We start from the raw sequence: 14,860 nt of genomic DNA, 5'->3' as shown, positions 1-14,860 counted from the left end.
TTTAAGTTGTACGCGATTAAAAGCATTTATTGAGTTGGTTATACGCAAATTTGTGCTGAGCGAATGCTGTGTCAGTGAATGTTGTTGTCTCAAGTGGATAGATATAGTAGTAGCCTGGCTTCTACTTTGCGACGCACTCTGAAAAAAACTTGAACTTCTCAACTCACCACAAATACTGGCTCAACCATTCCCGACAGAATTTTACCCGCGGATAATGTGATTACTGGAGATTAATCTACACCTGAGTAATTATATTTACGTATCATTGTTCCTCGTCTTTCCGGCGAGATGGAAGCAAGCGCTACAGCCTGGGAGTTGGACAGCGATGAGATCGCATCTATCGCCTCTGAGGACTTGCACGAACATAGACCAAATCGCTGGACGGGCGCTAAATCGACATGGCGCACTTTGACAGAAGAGGACAGGCTTCTCTGGCAATCAATGAAGCAGATTCAAGATCAGGATCTCGCGGTGCATTTATACAATGCATTTGCGCTAAAGCGACGAGGCCGAAATCCGGAGACAGCGCAGGATTTGGTCGTCAGAACAGTGAGTCGATATCATCTTTTATGCCACAATTGGGTAGAATACACTGACGATGGATGGAACTTAGGAATCTGGTGAAGAAGGTGTTTGGGCACCGCCCAAGGCATGGACTGCATGGCCGCTCAAACATAAACATGTGCCCAAGGAGTGCTTCACCAATGAACAGCACGACGAAGATGACCATTTCACATTCCGCAAAAAGGAAGAGATATTCCCCAGTACTGAGCTTGAAGAGGAAATATCTGCCACTATCTTGAGAACTGCCAAGCGGCGATTCCGCAGGAGGAAGAGCAAGATGGCCAAACCGTCCATCGAAGATGAGTCCACGCCTCTACATAACGAGAGCAGCAACAGCACGCCTGATCCTATATCTCGCGAGTCTTCTGCCAAGCCCGACACCGATGAAGGTAAAGGAGAAGGTGAAGACGAAAAGATGACTGTCGATGAAGAAGATAGTCGGCGTATACGACGCGATCCGAAAACTTATGAACCAGTCGAGTCTACCAATGACGAGGCATCCTTTGCCCTTTTACGTCCATCAACGCGACACATTTTATCACAGCTGGATAATACACTAAGAATACTTCATAATTCGCGTCTTACAGGCATGAATTATCTTTCTGATTCTTCAACTGAAGAGGAGTCAGATGGCCATAGCCAGAGTGGACAAAAGAGGTCTCGTGGTCGTCCGCGAAAAAATCTACATGAGGTTGAAACATCCGCATCTACCTCACCATCTGGAGCTGGTAAAACCAGCAGACGAGGTCGCCCCCGAAAAGTCCATGTCCCTCTTGCTGGAGAATCACATGAAGAGATGCTTCAACGTGTTGCTCGTGAATCTCATCGAAAGATCCCCTCGACGCTGGAAGACAGAGACGCAGCTTTTGAGGAGTGGATCCGCAAAGGTGATGAGATCATTGAGCGAGAGCGATCACGATCTCTATCGTTAAAACGAGCGACTTCTCAAGGGACGGAGACGGGGGAGGAATCAATGTCAGGAACAAACGTTGAACGGAAGCTCTTGAGATGGGGCTTGCGTGATTGGAGCGACGTGCTAGGCGCAGCTGCTATAGCAGGTTTCCCGGGCGGTGTCATTGCGAGAGCAACACGAAGATGTGCTGATTTGTTTGGTGAGGGAATGGTAGTGAGGACCCTGAACGAAGTGCCAGCCACCCACAATAAAGGCACCACTTCCGTCGAGTATCGCCCTGAGCCTATCCAGCTATCCTACTCGGATGAAGAAGCCGATGACGAAAGCGATGATGCCGCAGATCTCATACAGCGCCGTATCGCATCTCGTCAAGCCTCTCTCGCATACTCAAGTCGCAGCCCAGACTCTGTTAGAAGCCCCAGCCGTCACTCGACACGCTCTCCAGGACCAACATCAGCCATCCGGTCTCCAAGCTCCCGCTCCCGCTCCAACTCTGCAGGGGGAATGTTGTTTTGCCCAATTCCCTCGTGCGACCGCGCAGCACAGGGTTTCGGGCGCAAAGCAAACCTTCGCCGGCATATGGAGCTTATACATCAGGGACAGACGGAAGAGCTTGACAGTGACGAGGAGGTTGCAGGTGGTGTGCATGTGGATGGCTTCCTCAAGCCTATAGTGCCAGGAAGGGGCTGGAGAGGCGAGGACACTATGCAGAGGAAAAGGAAGAGATTCTACGGTGATAAACCTGGGATGAGTCGTGAGACGAGCTATGATGAAGAGGATTTATCTTCATGAAATAGGTGTAATTCAGAGTGCCACTGTTGTTCAACATTCTTCTGGCCTAGTACCAAGGCAAAGGGTTTTGGTTGATTCATGCATTACCTAGTAATTAGGTATTCACGGCATGCATGGTACAATGCGAATGAATATCCAGCAGAAAAGAATAAACAATTTCACACCTGACAGTTACTCACTTTACCCATCTTTAGTAGATGCTCCCAATGGAGGAGGTAAAAAGGTAACAAAAACTTCCATACAAGTAAAAGAAACAGCAAAAGACAAACTCCGGTACAGGGAATCGAACCCTGGGCTCCGCGGAACTGATCTCTCAGGTTATGAGAGCGCGAAATGTTAGCCACTACACCATACCGGATGATGTTGCTTATAATACAAGGCCTCAATTTTGGTATCAACAACGCTGAGGCACATGTACCACCCAAGCTTGATGCTTGTTTAACTGATACCGCAGTAGTTTAAAGACAGTGCGGACGGGAGCTGCAGACGGGAGCTGCAGACAAGAGAGGCCATGCTGATGTGAATAGCATTCGTTACTTTAATTGTCTAAAAGTCAAAGGGTATCAAGTACTCAAATAACCCTGCAACGAAACCCTAGCCAACAGTGCTGGGAATCGAACAATGAAGAAACCCATCCATACATAGCGATGCTTCCTTACAACGCCCCAAACTCCCAGATTCGAAAGGCCCTGCAAACAAAGGAACAGTAACAGACAGTGTAGTGTATAAGAGTTTTCAGTTAAGCCTTGGACTCTTTCTCCTAGACAGACTCTCCTCAAGCGCGGTAGGAAGCATGTTCTCGCCGCCCTCGGAGATGATGGGATCCCTGACTCCAACCTTCTTGGCACTGCGAGTCACACGCGTGCTGCGCTTAAACAGTGGCAAAGTGCGCTCAGGGGGCATAGATATAATGCTGGCGCGAGGATCGAAGCCTATTGATCCCGTTGTGTGATTTGGCACATTGGGGTTGACTTCGCGAAGGCTTCCGGCCAGACCTATGTGTTCAGGAGCGCTAGCATTGGACATGCGAGACGGCGGAGGTCGGACTGGCGATGTCATCATTTTCTGGGGGCAGTCAAGGTCAGCAAAGACCATGGTGTTATCCCTGTCAGACCCGTCACGATCCTTGGTTGGTGTGGAAACCTCGTCGATGCGTGAAATGATGAGATCGTGGTCTTCAGTGCGAGGAAGGTCAGTGGGGTAATGATATTGGACCTTGGCTGGTGTTTCACCAGTTGGCTGGTATTCTTGGAGGGCTGCGCGGGTGATGTCTTCGCGCAAGTTAGCCAGGGGTTGGCAGAGCTGATCATTGAGTGGCTCTAAGCCGTCTTGAAGATCACCAAGGTCGAGCTCCATCTCCTCGCCCAAGTTCTTGACGCGGTCAAATGTAGACTTGAAGTGCGATGAAATGTTTCCGAAAGACTCCTCGACAGTACTGGACAACGACTGAACGGACACGCTGTGAGACTCATGGTGATGGCCGTTCTCAGTCTTTGCACGGCTGACAAAATCATCTAGCGCTTCCATTTGAACATCGAGGTCCTTGATTTGCTCGTCGACAACACGAACAGTCTCGGCATGAACAGACTTGGCAGTAGCTTGGATGGAGCTGCTGTGGTCACTGGCAGCTGTCCAGTCATCCTTCAACTTTGTCTTGAGCTGCTCACGAGACTTCTTGACCTCGTCCAGTAGCTCGCCCTCCCTCACATCCCACGTTGACATACCCTCGCCATATGTATCGACGGCCTGCTCCAAGTTGGCGCTGGTTGCCGTGATGCTCTTCTGGATCTGTGAAGCTCTGTCGTGGAGCCGTGACTCCTGAGCGTCGGCATGGGTGTTGATAAGAGCTGTTATTTGATTCATGAGCTTCTGACGTTCATCAACGGCTTGGCGACGCTCTTCCACTAGGGCATCTTGAATTCGCGAAGAGATTGTAGCATTTTGTAGCACAATCGTATTTGTTGCTGCTTGGAGCTGTCGCTTGAGGTTGTCGCACTCAGCTCGCTGAGCAGTGATATGCTTAACAAGATCCTCGAAGGTGGACTTGAAGTCTTTACCAATAGCACTGTAAGAGTTGTGAAGCTGTAACCGGTTAGAATATGGCCTTTGAAGCTATAACACAAAAGCTTACCTGTCCGTGGAACGCAGTCATCTCATTCAACATATCTGCCGCTATCCTCTCGGCAGAATGAGAGATAGACTGCAGGCTCTCGCCCATTCGCTCCTTGACTGTGTCACGAACAACTTTGATCTCCTCCAAAACCTCATCCATATCCTCCTTCGACTTCTGCTTCGACTGGAGCAAGTCCTTCTTCGACTGAGTGAATGTGCTCAAGTGCTCATCTAGGAAAGTTTGTGTAGTCGACAGCTTGCGCAGCTCCTCATCTACAAAGTTCTCCATGCGCTGTCCGACGCTTGCAATATGTTCTTGCTGTTCCTCCTGAAACTCATTGATCCGACGCTCGACCATGGAGGTAACATCAGCGACCTGATCTTGAGATGTTGTCCATGTGTTTCGGTTGATCGACTGAAGATCCGACTTTCGCTTGTTCTTGGCATGGAGACCACCAACATCGCGGACTGTCTTATGCAGCTTGTTGATGAGCTCTCCGCCAACCTCGGTGAGCTTCTGCTCTGTCTTCTGGTGTGCTTTTCTGATCTTGGTTTCCTCGGCAAGTGACTTCCGTGTTGCAGAAAGAACAATCTCGGTTTGGTCCAACACTTCCTTGGTATCGTCCAACTGGGCTTTTGTGCCCTCGTGATCCTTCTTTAGTCCCATGAACGTAGACTGTAGGCTGAACAGCTCCTGGACCTTGTTGCGCAAGTTGTTTTCCAGGGTCTCAAGCTTGGCAGCCTGTTCCTCATTGACGATGCGGCGAGATTCGCTTTGGGCCGTCATCTCTTCGTAGGCTTCGTTCGAGAGATAGACACCGTTGCGTTGGCGAGTAGCGATGAGCTCACTCTTGAGCTTCTCGATTTCCATAGTAAAGTCCCTGAGCAGTGTTTTCTTCTCGACCATAGGGTTGAGCTGGGGCTTGTTCTTGATGTTCTTGGCCCTGAAGGCATAGTCGAGTGTTGATATGGTCTCCTCCAGGTTACTCTTGGCGGGAGAAATGGTTGCAATAATGCAAGTCTTTGTTCTACCACCGAGTGAGTCTTGTAACAAACGAGTCAGCTTGGACTCCCGGTAGGGAATATGAGAGCTACGGTCCACAAGCGCATTGATGACTCGACCGAGAGTCAAGAGTGACTTGTTGATGAGGCCAGCCTCCGCAGCACGCTTGTTTTCAGCTCCTGATCGCTGAATGTTCTCACTTCCAGCCAAATCGACAAGGTTCAGCTTTCCAGCACTAACAAGAGCATCCACGCCGTGCTCGTTTGGCTTTCGGACATATGTGGTAATGGTGAAGACCGTGTGACTGCGAGAACTTAGATCGTTGCACTTTGTAGCAGCAACCTGGCGTTTCAAACTGCCGTCCTGGAGCACTTTGACACCCTCGGTAGCGCTCTTGATGTGCTTCTCCTCCATGCCCTGAACAATGGTGCTGAGATGGCCTCGTCGTGAAGTGTCGTCGAAAATCTTGAGCTTGTTGCCCTCGTCAGATGAAAGCAGATCGCGGAGTTCTTCGTTGTAAAGTTCAATAAAGGAGCACTTGATCGTACTCTCGGCATTTTCAAGCTCGAGTTTGTTGAATAGGGTCTGTAGGACTCGGGGAATGATACCAGCTTCGTCTGAGAGCATACCCAGAGTGTCGGTCATGTCACCAGACATGGTATATGTCTTTCCTGTGCCTGTCTGTCCATAGGCAAAGATGGTGCAGTTATATCCGGAAAGCATCTAAGACAGTTAGTGACTAAATTTGTGTCCCGTATGCTCTTTCAACCCACCTCGTCCAGGATTGGCTTTACTGTATCATCAAAAACCATGTTTTGATCCGCCGCCTGAGAAAAGACGCGATCAAAATTATATGAGCGGTTACTCAAGGCATTGGAGCCCATTGATAACTCGACAATCTTTCCCTTGACTGCATCTGCCGTAACAACAACATTGCTGTTCTCGCGGACCTCACGCTCGTTGCGTCCACGACATCGCACGACGACCTGGATATTCGTCTCCTCGGCGCTAGACTCGGCCTCAAAGTCGCGCTCCTTGCGCTTAGTTCCGATGGTATTAACAGTGTTCACTGAAGCGATAGATCCAGTTGGCGATACGGCGCCGTTGCGCGTCGCGAGCGATGAGCCATATCGTGTCGGTGGTGCTCTTGACCCAGCTCTTACGCTGGAGCGGCTGCTGTTGGCGGTAGCAGCGCGCACGCCTGGAGCCATGGCGATGCGGCTGTGCTCCCGATCGGAGCGGGTTGGGCGTGGAGGAGCCACGATGGGCAACTTTTTGTGGTTGAGTTTCTATCGAGTTGAGTCTGGTGTTGAAGGCTGTAGAAGAAGCCTCGAGGATGCTTCAGACGCTGCACATTCGCTTGATCGAGTATGAAACTAAAGGAGCAAAAATGTTTGAAACTTGTAGAACCTCGAATACGTTGACAGTGTAAGGAGGGGATGCCTGCATATGGTCTTGGTTATGATGGTGGCAGGGCTGTTTGGCATAAGGTAAAGTAAAGTAAATAGTACAGCTGTTTAACCATGTTTCGGTGGAACGGGCTAGGGTCAACACAAGCTAGGGCGTCTGTTGCCACGACAACCAGCAACCATTAGCTCTTACTAGGTCGCTATCCTGGTTCACATTCAATGGAACTCTCACTAAAAGCGGTCAAAGTCATGTTACGATAGGCCATTATTTCATGTCTTGGGTGCGAGTATCATGATTTCCGTTGTCATCATAAGACACTTTGATTTTGATTAGATCCCATGTGATTCAAGGTTAAACATAAACGGCATTATATTCCCGTAAGGGGATAAATGCTCAAGTACGCCTTCTATGTAATTCAAAAAAATTAATCAAAACTCCAGGATTTGTAGATTCGTCTCATCATGAAGCGCTCTGAGGCGGATAGATTGCTATTCGGTATCCATCTTATTGTCATCGGCTTCTGACTTCGTCTGGCTCGCTGGAGCTTTGGCTTCCTCTCCCTTTTTCTCTTCTTCCTTAACATCAGAAGCCGCTGTATCAGCTTTCTTGTCGTCCTCGGCTTTGTCTTCTTCTTCCTCTTCCTTTAGCTTCTTGTGGGTTTCGCTTTCAAGGTCTTCGTCTGCCTCCCTCTTGGAGCCTACGCTCTCTGCGCCAGGGCTCTTGGGTTCACTCTCACCCTCAGCATCTCCATCAGCGTCCACATCGACCTTGCCTTCCTCGTCATCGTCATGTTTCCTGCCAACTGCCGCCTCGACATCGATCCCTTGCATCCCCATGCTACCTTCTGACATGAAACTCGTAGTTGTGGATTGAGGGCCGGTGTCGCTCATGCCGATCTCTTCGGGTCCTCTGGCATGGGGTATCTCGTCTTCTTCCTCACGTGGCTCTTCGTCCTCTTCGTCGTCCATCGTCATACGTTCTCCCTCAAGAACCACTTCTTGGGCTCTTGACAGTTGGCTGACGGGGACCACGCCGGCTCTTTGCTCTTGGCGTAAGAGTTCTCCTTGTGTGACCCCTCGTGCATGCCCTGTAGATGGAATTCCGTTGACGCTGACTGAAACTGTCTCGATGCTTCCCACTCCATTGGGACCCTCGATGGTCTCGGTGCTTTCGCTGTGAATTTGGGCTCCCGGGGTGTCCTGTGAACTCTCCGGGCTGCGCCTCGTCAACCAAGGAATAGGCGTTAGCAGTGCTCCTCCTAGCGCTTCATCTGTGCCCAGTGCTGCCGTTGTAGGGTTGCTCCATGAGACTGAGACTGCCGGATCCTTGGGGTCCTCGCCATTCAAATGCATTGAAGACATGTCAGGAATAGGCGGTGGCAGGGGATATGTCTTCGTGCTCGATGTCACTTGGACTACGCGATCAACGGCATGTAGATAAGGCGCTACTGCTCTGTAATGCGCTCTGGGTCGTAAGATCAGCTCGGCAAGGCGCTGGATGGTGTGTGGGGGGTGCGTCTCAAAGGTCTCGAGGTGTTTCGTGATGTCAATGACCATATCGGCCAGTTGCTTGGGTAGCGCGCCATCGATGACTTGCGTAGCTGGAAGCGACTCGGTTGCAGAAGTTTCCTTGTTCGTTTCTTGAGACGATTCGGCTTGTGGTGACGAGGGCGCAGATGCTCGCACCTCGACAGGAGGCTGGTGAGCCGGTGGTGGAGGCGGTAGTTTAGGGATGGGGAATTCGTTGTGCGCAATCTGAAGCAGTCAGTCTCTAGGTCGAAGCAATCGCAAAGCGACCGGTGGTAGTACCTTGTCAAGTCTGGCAATTATGTCACTGCGCACAGCAGGCCAGACGTCCCTATTGCGGTCAGGTTTTCATGTCTACATGCGTGCATCCGGGTCGAGGAACTTACTTTTCCACAGCAGCGCCCGTGGCGAAAAGAGTGAGAGGTCCATTATCGCTATCGACCTCCATGTTATAGGTTGCGATAGAAATGTTAATGTGCGATGGTGTTGATCACCAAGTCACGATCGGTCGCGATGCTTTGGTCAGTGGTGGGGTTGTAGATATGGGGGTACCTGTCCCGTTAGATGCATGTAAACTTAACCTACACCACACTGGCTTAGTAGGTAGATGCCCTACAGGTGCCTTTAACCTTCGATAGGTAGGAACTATTTTGATCTACAAGTCTGTGAATTTTGCATCAATGACCAATTCAAGAAGATGTTAATAGTGTGCGTTGACTGCTTTGGCCAAACTAGTCTGGTCGTACCATTCAAGGACCTCGACTATCCATACTAACCAACATCGACACAGCAGTACCATAAAAGGGAGTGTTGAGATGAAACCAATCATCTTTTTGGGAGCTCGGCAACAAGAAATCGCTTACTTATTACAATCAAGAACTATCTATTATAGTTTCAAAATCCAACGAACAATTCATTTTGGCCATACCCAGCTCGTTCTAAGCTTAGAACTGAAACGGGTTATACAACCACTTTGACGGCTCAAACATTGCTTCAAACTTAATCCCATCATACGTTCCAATAGCACAACTTAGATCATGGAAACCCTCCAATCCTGTAACCGGTAAATCTTGTTCAGCATCAGTCTCCTCATGGAGCGCCCACCCACCCGTCATCGTACCGTTGCGCGTAAAGAAGATATCAACCTGCGGCTTAGGTCCACCAACAGAACGCAAGGTCATGCCAATACCATAAGTCTCTCCACGCTTGAAAGTCTGAGTAAAATCGCGGCCACCCCAGCGATCGTTGACGTATTTGTGTCCGTCGTCACCATGTACTGCTAGACTTCCGCGATGCCAGCCTGGCATGCGGAATGAAGGATAGGGTAGCGCGGTGAAACCCAGGGCGATGAATACCTCAGGGCTGTCGCGGGCAAGCTTAACTTCGTAGTAGATAGTCTTGGGCTGGCCGAGGCGAATAGGGTCATGCTCAGTTACTGAGTAGAGAGGTGGGTAACCAATAATGCAACGGTCAGGTGAGTTCTTTTTACTCCAACCTTGCCAATGTCCTGGTTCCATCCAAGTGAGCTTACCACTGAAGCCCACGGGCTCCATGAGGCGAATGTTGCCCGCCCGGAGAGCTGTCTTTCCAGTCTGGTCTAAGTTAATGGGCGCTGTCAATGGATATGACTGGCACCAGTCCTCGCCAGCGTTGGCCTCTTCCTCAGTAGCATTACTCGTAGGAGATCTATCGTAGCCGCTGAAGATAGCGGGTGGTGGAGGGAACAGTGAAGTATCCGGAACTGCCACCTCCCAATCATGCTTGGGAGGAGGTCCAGATGGTGGCGCGTAATCTCCTTGGCCTGGTGGAGGACCTGGAGGTGCAGAGTATGAAGGTGCATCATACTGCGCTGCGGCCTTGCCCGGCGGTGGTCCTAGAGGAGCAGAATATTGTTGTGATGAAGATTGACCAGGTGGTGGTCCCGGAGGTGGTGCAAAATCCGAGGCCTGTTTTCTGTCTGTGGGAGGCCCTGGGGGCGCAGAATAGCTAGACTCTCCAGCATATTGATTTGGGTCATTTTGAGGGTTGTATTTGCTCTTCTTTACATCTCCTTGACTCTGAGAAGATGCCGGCCTCTGTGCAGGACGAGGCGCAGGGTCATTATTCGTCTCTTTCTTGCTTCCGAAACACATGTTGATATGATGATGATGATGATGATGTTGTTGTTGTTGTTGTTGTTGTTGAAATTAGGTGTAGGCCCTCAAGCACACATGACGATGTTTAGCAGGGATTCAAAAGTGGACACCTGCGACCACATATAAGCTTAAACCAAGCAGGATCCAGGGTTAAGGAGCAAAGAATTACCCAAAATTGGTTGTTGGTGAGCAATTGAGGGTTTATGAAGGAAGTCTATACATGTTTCCTTTAGCCTTTTGACCTCCTTTGTTGACATCATGTTGGTTTAAAGTAGTGGCTGTGCCGCTTAATTTCCACAAACACCACGCCGCTTTGAGCTTACACAGCCCTTGGTGGTATCACGAGGCAGAATGCTGGGTTGCGATACGCCAATACCCAGGGCATGATATGTCAATTAATTGCATTGGTTTAGGTCACTATAGGTATTACTGTTGCTTCCAAACATTGGGTTATCTTGTCAATTTGAGTTATTCTTTTCCTTTTGTAAGTTGTGCTAACTACTGCTGGGCATCTCAGCCCATGTTGTTACTACTCGCGATATTTGATATAAGTAAAGCCCATCCTCAGCCCTCACCGACCGAGTTTCTATGACGCAGACTAACTGCCCCCACCCCACTCGCTGGCTTTCCCGTCATCGGGATAGAAGAAAGCTACAACAGCAATGATGATGTACACCGCACAGAGCAGAGCACCTTCTAGATAATTGCTTCGTCCGTCCAGGACAAGGAAGTTGACAATAAACGCCGAAACGAACAGACAGACGGTCTCAAATAGTGTAAAGTAAAGAGACATGTCCTTGTCCAGGATCCATCCGAGAATAACCATGACGGGAGTAAGGAGTAGAGCAATTTGAATGGAGCTGCCTACAGCCACACCGATCGCAAGATCCATGTGATTTTTGTATGCGACCTTGATGGCGGTGACATGTTCAGCAGCGTTGCCAACAATAGGGAGAATGATGAGACCAATTCCGACCTCATTGACTCCAGAATTCTCAACGACCTCTTTAATAGAATCAACCAGAAATTCAGCGCAAACTGCAACTAAAGCTGTGGAGACGAGGAGGAGAATGATGGCACCAGCTTGGGTGAGGTGTTCTTCTTCGTTCTCCTGTTCCTTGGCGATCATTTGAGCACCAGGGGCAGTCAAGATTGGAGGAACAGAAGAGGGCAACATGGCGCCTGGCGCTCGAAACTGGAGACGGTCCGGGAGAGAATTTGTGCGCCTAATTCCATAGCGAACGTGAGGGACGGGAGTAGATGCCACCGTCGACTTTTCAGTGAAAACGGGGGCGATGTTTTTGACAGACAATCCCCGAAGGGGAAATGGCCGTTTGCCGGTGTTTGAGGGGCCAGCCTCAAGGTCACCCTGGACGGCGAAGTCCACACGTCGAGGCTCACCTTCGTCATTATTCTGCAGAGCATTTTCGGGCATCTCATTCTGTGCCTCAGTAACGCCTGCGGCCTTCTTGGCATGACGAGCTTGCTTTTTGCTCTTGCGGTGCCTATGTCGGCGATATCGACGGCGTCGACGTGAACGCTTTGCCTCTTCTTCATCCTCTTCTTCAATGGCACTCTCACTACCTTCGTAAGATGGAAAGCGAGGAATACGATGACGCGAAGCTGTTGCCTCAGAGACCTCATCCTGCGGGGTGGTGTTTGTCGTTGTGAACGAGGTGCTGCGGGTTCCTTTGGTATCAGCGGTATCAACCGAAGCAGTGCTAGATCTTCTATGCCGCCTATTTCGTAGGACCTTCTTCATTTTCTTACGCATTGTACCGTGGGATGAGTCAGAGTCAGATGAATCTGAACTTGAGGATGAACTGTCGTCAGAGCTGGAAGAATCCAGAAGGCCGGCAGCGGGTCCAGGGGCCAACTCAGCATCGATGATATGCTGAGGAGTCGACTCATACATGTAAGCATGAGATTTGAGCTGGAACATGAGATAGATGACGTATACAAGCAGCAGGACCTATGTTTGTTAGCATATTCAAATGATTTTGTATGAACTTGAGACTTACTATGCTCGTTCCACGGCTGATTTTGAGGGATTGCTGGTCAGCGAGAGCATTATCTCGGAAGGAAGCATGAAAGGCTGTCTTTTAAATGGTTAGTACGCGTATAGATATAGGGTGTTTGTAACATACCGGCAGAACAAGGCTGATAACACTCAAACTGAGCAAACAAGCACTCATTTGAGTGACAGTACTGTTATAGACTTGCTCTCTGAAGCGCAAGCCACCAAGAAGCATGCTCATACCTAAATTGAAACTGTTATTATTTGAAGTTGAACGCTGGCCAACCTCTGAAGTGGGTGACAGCAAAGGGGAGGGAGCGCACCTAGGATAAGCAATAAATTCGCTAAGATTGAACCTAATAGAGATGCCTGAACAATGCGAATCTCGTTTTTCGTCAAGGCTGAGATGAAGATAATGAGTTCCACGGCGTTACCTATAATAAACATGCGGATTAGACTCTGTGTGGTGTGGTGTGGTGTGGTGTGGTGTGGTGTTTTAGTAGACTTACCAAAAGTGACATTCAGCAACGCGCCAAGAGCATCGCCCATCTTTCGGGCAACAGACTCGGTAGCAAAAGCTAAGAGACCAGCAAGAGGAATAATGGCAACTGCATTAAGTGCAAAAACGATACCTCCACTAATGCCATCTACCTGAGATACTGCGATACCAACAGGGACGAAGATGAGGAGGATGTTGAGCCAACTGTGGAAGATGGAAATTTTGACGCTTCGCTTAACTTCAGCGAAGAATCTGTTCATTTTGCTGGTTGAATTGGGTTTCTCTTGTGACGGCTCCTCGGCCTTGTTGGGAGTCTCTATGACAGACCCCGGCCGTGCAGCCTGAGACGATGAGTGAGACGGGACATGGCCAGCAGAGAGGGCCTTGAGAAGAGAGGAGTTGTTTCGGCTGGGACCTTGAGGGTCACCGCCGTTGACAGAGCCAGAGCTGCCATTCTGTTTTTCGTTCAACTCTTTGTGTTGAGTGTTGTTGCTGTGCTCATTCAAGCCCTGAGCAGTGGGCGCTGCGGGTTGTGCACCAGAGCGACTGCCATCTATATTGGGTGGATCAGGAGAAGCTTCCTTCATCGAACAGGTGTTTGACTCTCGAGAGTGTGATGCGAAGCCGTGAACTATCAGAAAAGATAGTCGTCTTGTGCGTGGTGAGAGTTTGGGTAAACGTCGAAGTTGCAAGTAACCGATGCAGGAGGACCAAGAGCCAAGGGCTTGGCTTTAAGGCGGGAGCTAGATCTGAGATGACGCTGGTTGTCCAGTGGCGTCAGTGGATAGCGACCCACTTTAATGTGGCTGGAACTGTCCAGGCCATGAGCCTAGCGTGGTGATGTATCTCTGATGTCGTCGAAATCGGTGAGGGAGCCCAGCTATAGTTCTGCTTGATTGGTTCCATGTAGTGCTGCCAGAGGCAAAGTGAGGCGGTGCAGCCTCAGATTATCAGATGCTATGGACTAGTTTGCCCCGTGATCCCTGAGCTCGCTCGCTTCAAAGAATCTCGACGTTTCTAGTTCTATCGTGACTCATTTACTATTCTCGACAAACATCAACGCTTATTAGCTATCACTATTACCTAGCCTCTATCGCAAAGGCCAACAAGGAGACTCAGCTCTGCCAATGCTCAAAACAGGCCCAACAAACAGGCTACTGGAGACACGCTACGAATAAACAAGCTTATCGATGATATCCCCGACTTTCTCGGATGTGAGGTGCCGGGTTGAGGCTTGGCATGACCACAACAGGAGCTTGGCCACCCAAAGCGTAAGTGATCGACAGGGACCACAATCAAGTTTCCTTGAATTGGACTTGGCTGTGGCTTGACTCGATACGTACCGTTGTCCCTTGAATGATAACAATGCTTAGGTAGGTGTCCATCCCTCCAAGTGACGCAATATGACAACAAAGCGTGTACGGCACGGGGATACCACTCGGGTGTAACTCGAGTCGGAGCCGAATGGTGAATTGGTCAATACGCCGTCGGATACGCTTCGTGGACTCCGCCCCTGGTAACGCAATACAATCCACGTAACCCAACCCACCAGAGACTGCTTTTCAGCCAGGGGATAACGCAGTTGCAATGAAGCTGAGCGGGACTTGTTGCTGGCTGCTCAAGCTTAACAACTGGTTCAGGATGCGCAAGACATTACCTGTCTTTGGGTCAGATATTCAGAATTAAAGAGCGTAGGTAATTTACCTCTAGAGAACAGTTAGAAACTTATTCTTCTTAGATATAGTATTTAGAGTTGACGGCTAAATATATAACTTGCGAGTATAGCCAGCCAACCTGACGTTAACATATAGATCACATGAACACTATTATACTTAACAGCAAGACAGTATCTTCCTTCTAGTGACTAGTTTGAAGGCTAGCAGTTGGTT

At 49.6% G+C, this 14,860-nt stretch overlaps 5 protein-coding genes and 1 non-coding gene across 6 annotated transcripts; 1 reads left to right on the top strand and 5 right to left on the bottom strand.

Annotated features, from left to right (window-relative positions):
• Window positions 1-288: 288 nt before the first annotated feature.
• FPRO_01601 (uncharacterized protein) lies at window positions 289-2,269 on the top strand (the record flags this gene model as incomplete). The annotated part of the gene is made up of 2 exons (XM_031229661.1): window positions 289-549; window positions 614-2,269. The coding sequence occupies 2 exons, from the start codon at window positions 289-291 to the stop codon at window positions 2,267-2,269; spliced, it is 1,917 nt and encodes a 638-aa protein (XP_031074872.1).
• Window positions 2,270-2,537: 268 nt separating this feature from the next.
• On the bottom strand, window positions 2,538-2,627 carry tRNA. Its single transcript is given in 2 exon segments — window positions 2,538-2,572; window positions 2,591-2,627. It is a non-coding gene; the product is annotated as a tRNA-Glu (tRNA).
• Window positions 2,628-3,004: 377 nt separating this feature from the next.
• On the bottom strand, window positions 3,005-6,595 carry FPRO_01602 (putative kinesin-related protein bimC; the record flags this gene model as incomplete). Its single annotated transcript, XM_031229650.1, has 3 exons — window positions 3,005-4,351; window positions 4,401-6,107; window positions 6,158-6,595. The coding sequence occupies 3 exons, from the start codon at window positions 6,593-6,595 to the stop codon at window positions 3,005-3,007; spliced, it is 3,492 nt and encodes a 1,163-aa protein (XP_031074871.1).
• Window positions 6,596-7,282: 687 nt separating this feature from the next.
• On the bottom strand, window positions 7,283-8,768 carry FPRO_01603 (uncharacterized protein; the record flags this gene model as incomplete). Its single annotated transcript, XM_031229639.1, has 3 exons — window positions 7,283-8,548; window positions 8,603-8,651; window positions 8,707-8,768. 3 exons carry the CDS (start codon window positions 8,766-8,768, stop codon window positions 7,283-7,285), a joined length of 1,377 nt encoding a protein of 458 aa, XP_031074870.1.
• Window positions 8,769-9,264: 496 nt separating this feature from the next.
• On the bottom strand, window positions 9,265-10,452 carry FPRO_01604 (uncharacterized protein; the record flags this gene model as incomplete). The annotated part of the gene is made up of 1 exon (XM_031229628.1): window positions 9,265-10,452. One exon carries the CDS (start codon window positions 10,450-10,452, stop codon window positions 9,265-9,267), a length of 1,188 nt encoding a protein of 395 aa, XP_031074869.1.
• A 601-nt stretch (window positions 10,453-11,053) lies between these two features.
• Window positions 11,054-13,558, bottom strand: FPRO_01605 (uncharacterized protein; the record flags this gene model as incomplete). Its single annotated transcript, XM_031229617.1, has 5 exons — window positions 11,054-12,427; window positions 12,477-12,554; window positions 12,603-12,715; window positions 12,796-12,906; window positions 12,982-13,558. 5 exons carry the CDS (start codon window positions 13,556-13,558, stop codon window positions 11,054-11,056), a joined length of 2,253 nt encoding a protein of 750 aa, XP_031074868.1.
• Between the last annotated feature and the right edge of the window lie 1,302 nt (window positions 13,559-14,860).

This window comes from Fusarium proliferatum, assembly GCF_900067095.1.
Source record: "Fusarium proliferatum ET1 genome assembly, contig: FPRO_scaffold001, whole genome shotgun sequence".
NCBI classification, from domain to species: domain Eukaryota; kingdom Fungi; phylum Ascomycota; class Sordariomycetes; order Hypocreales; family Nectriaceae; genus Fusarium; species Fusarium proliferatum.
This window is presented reverse-complemented; position numbering and strand designations above follow the sequence as displayed.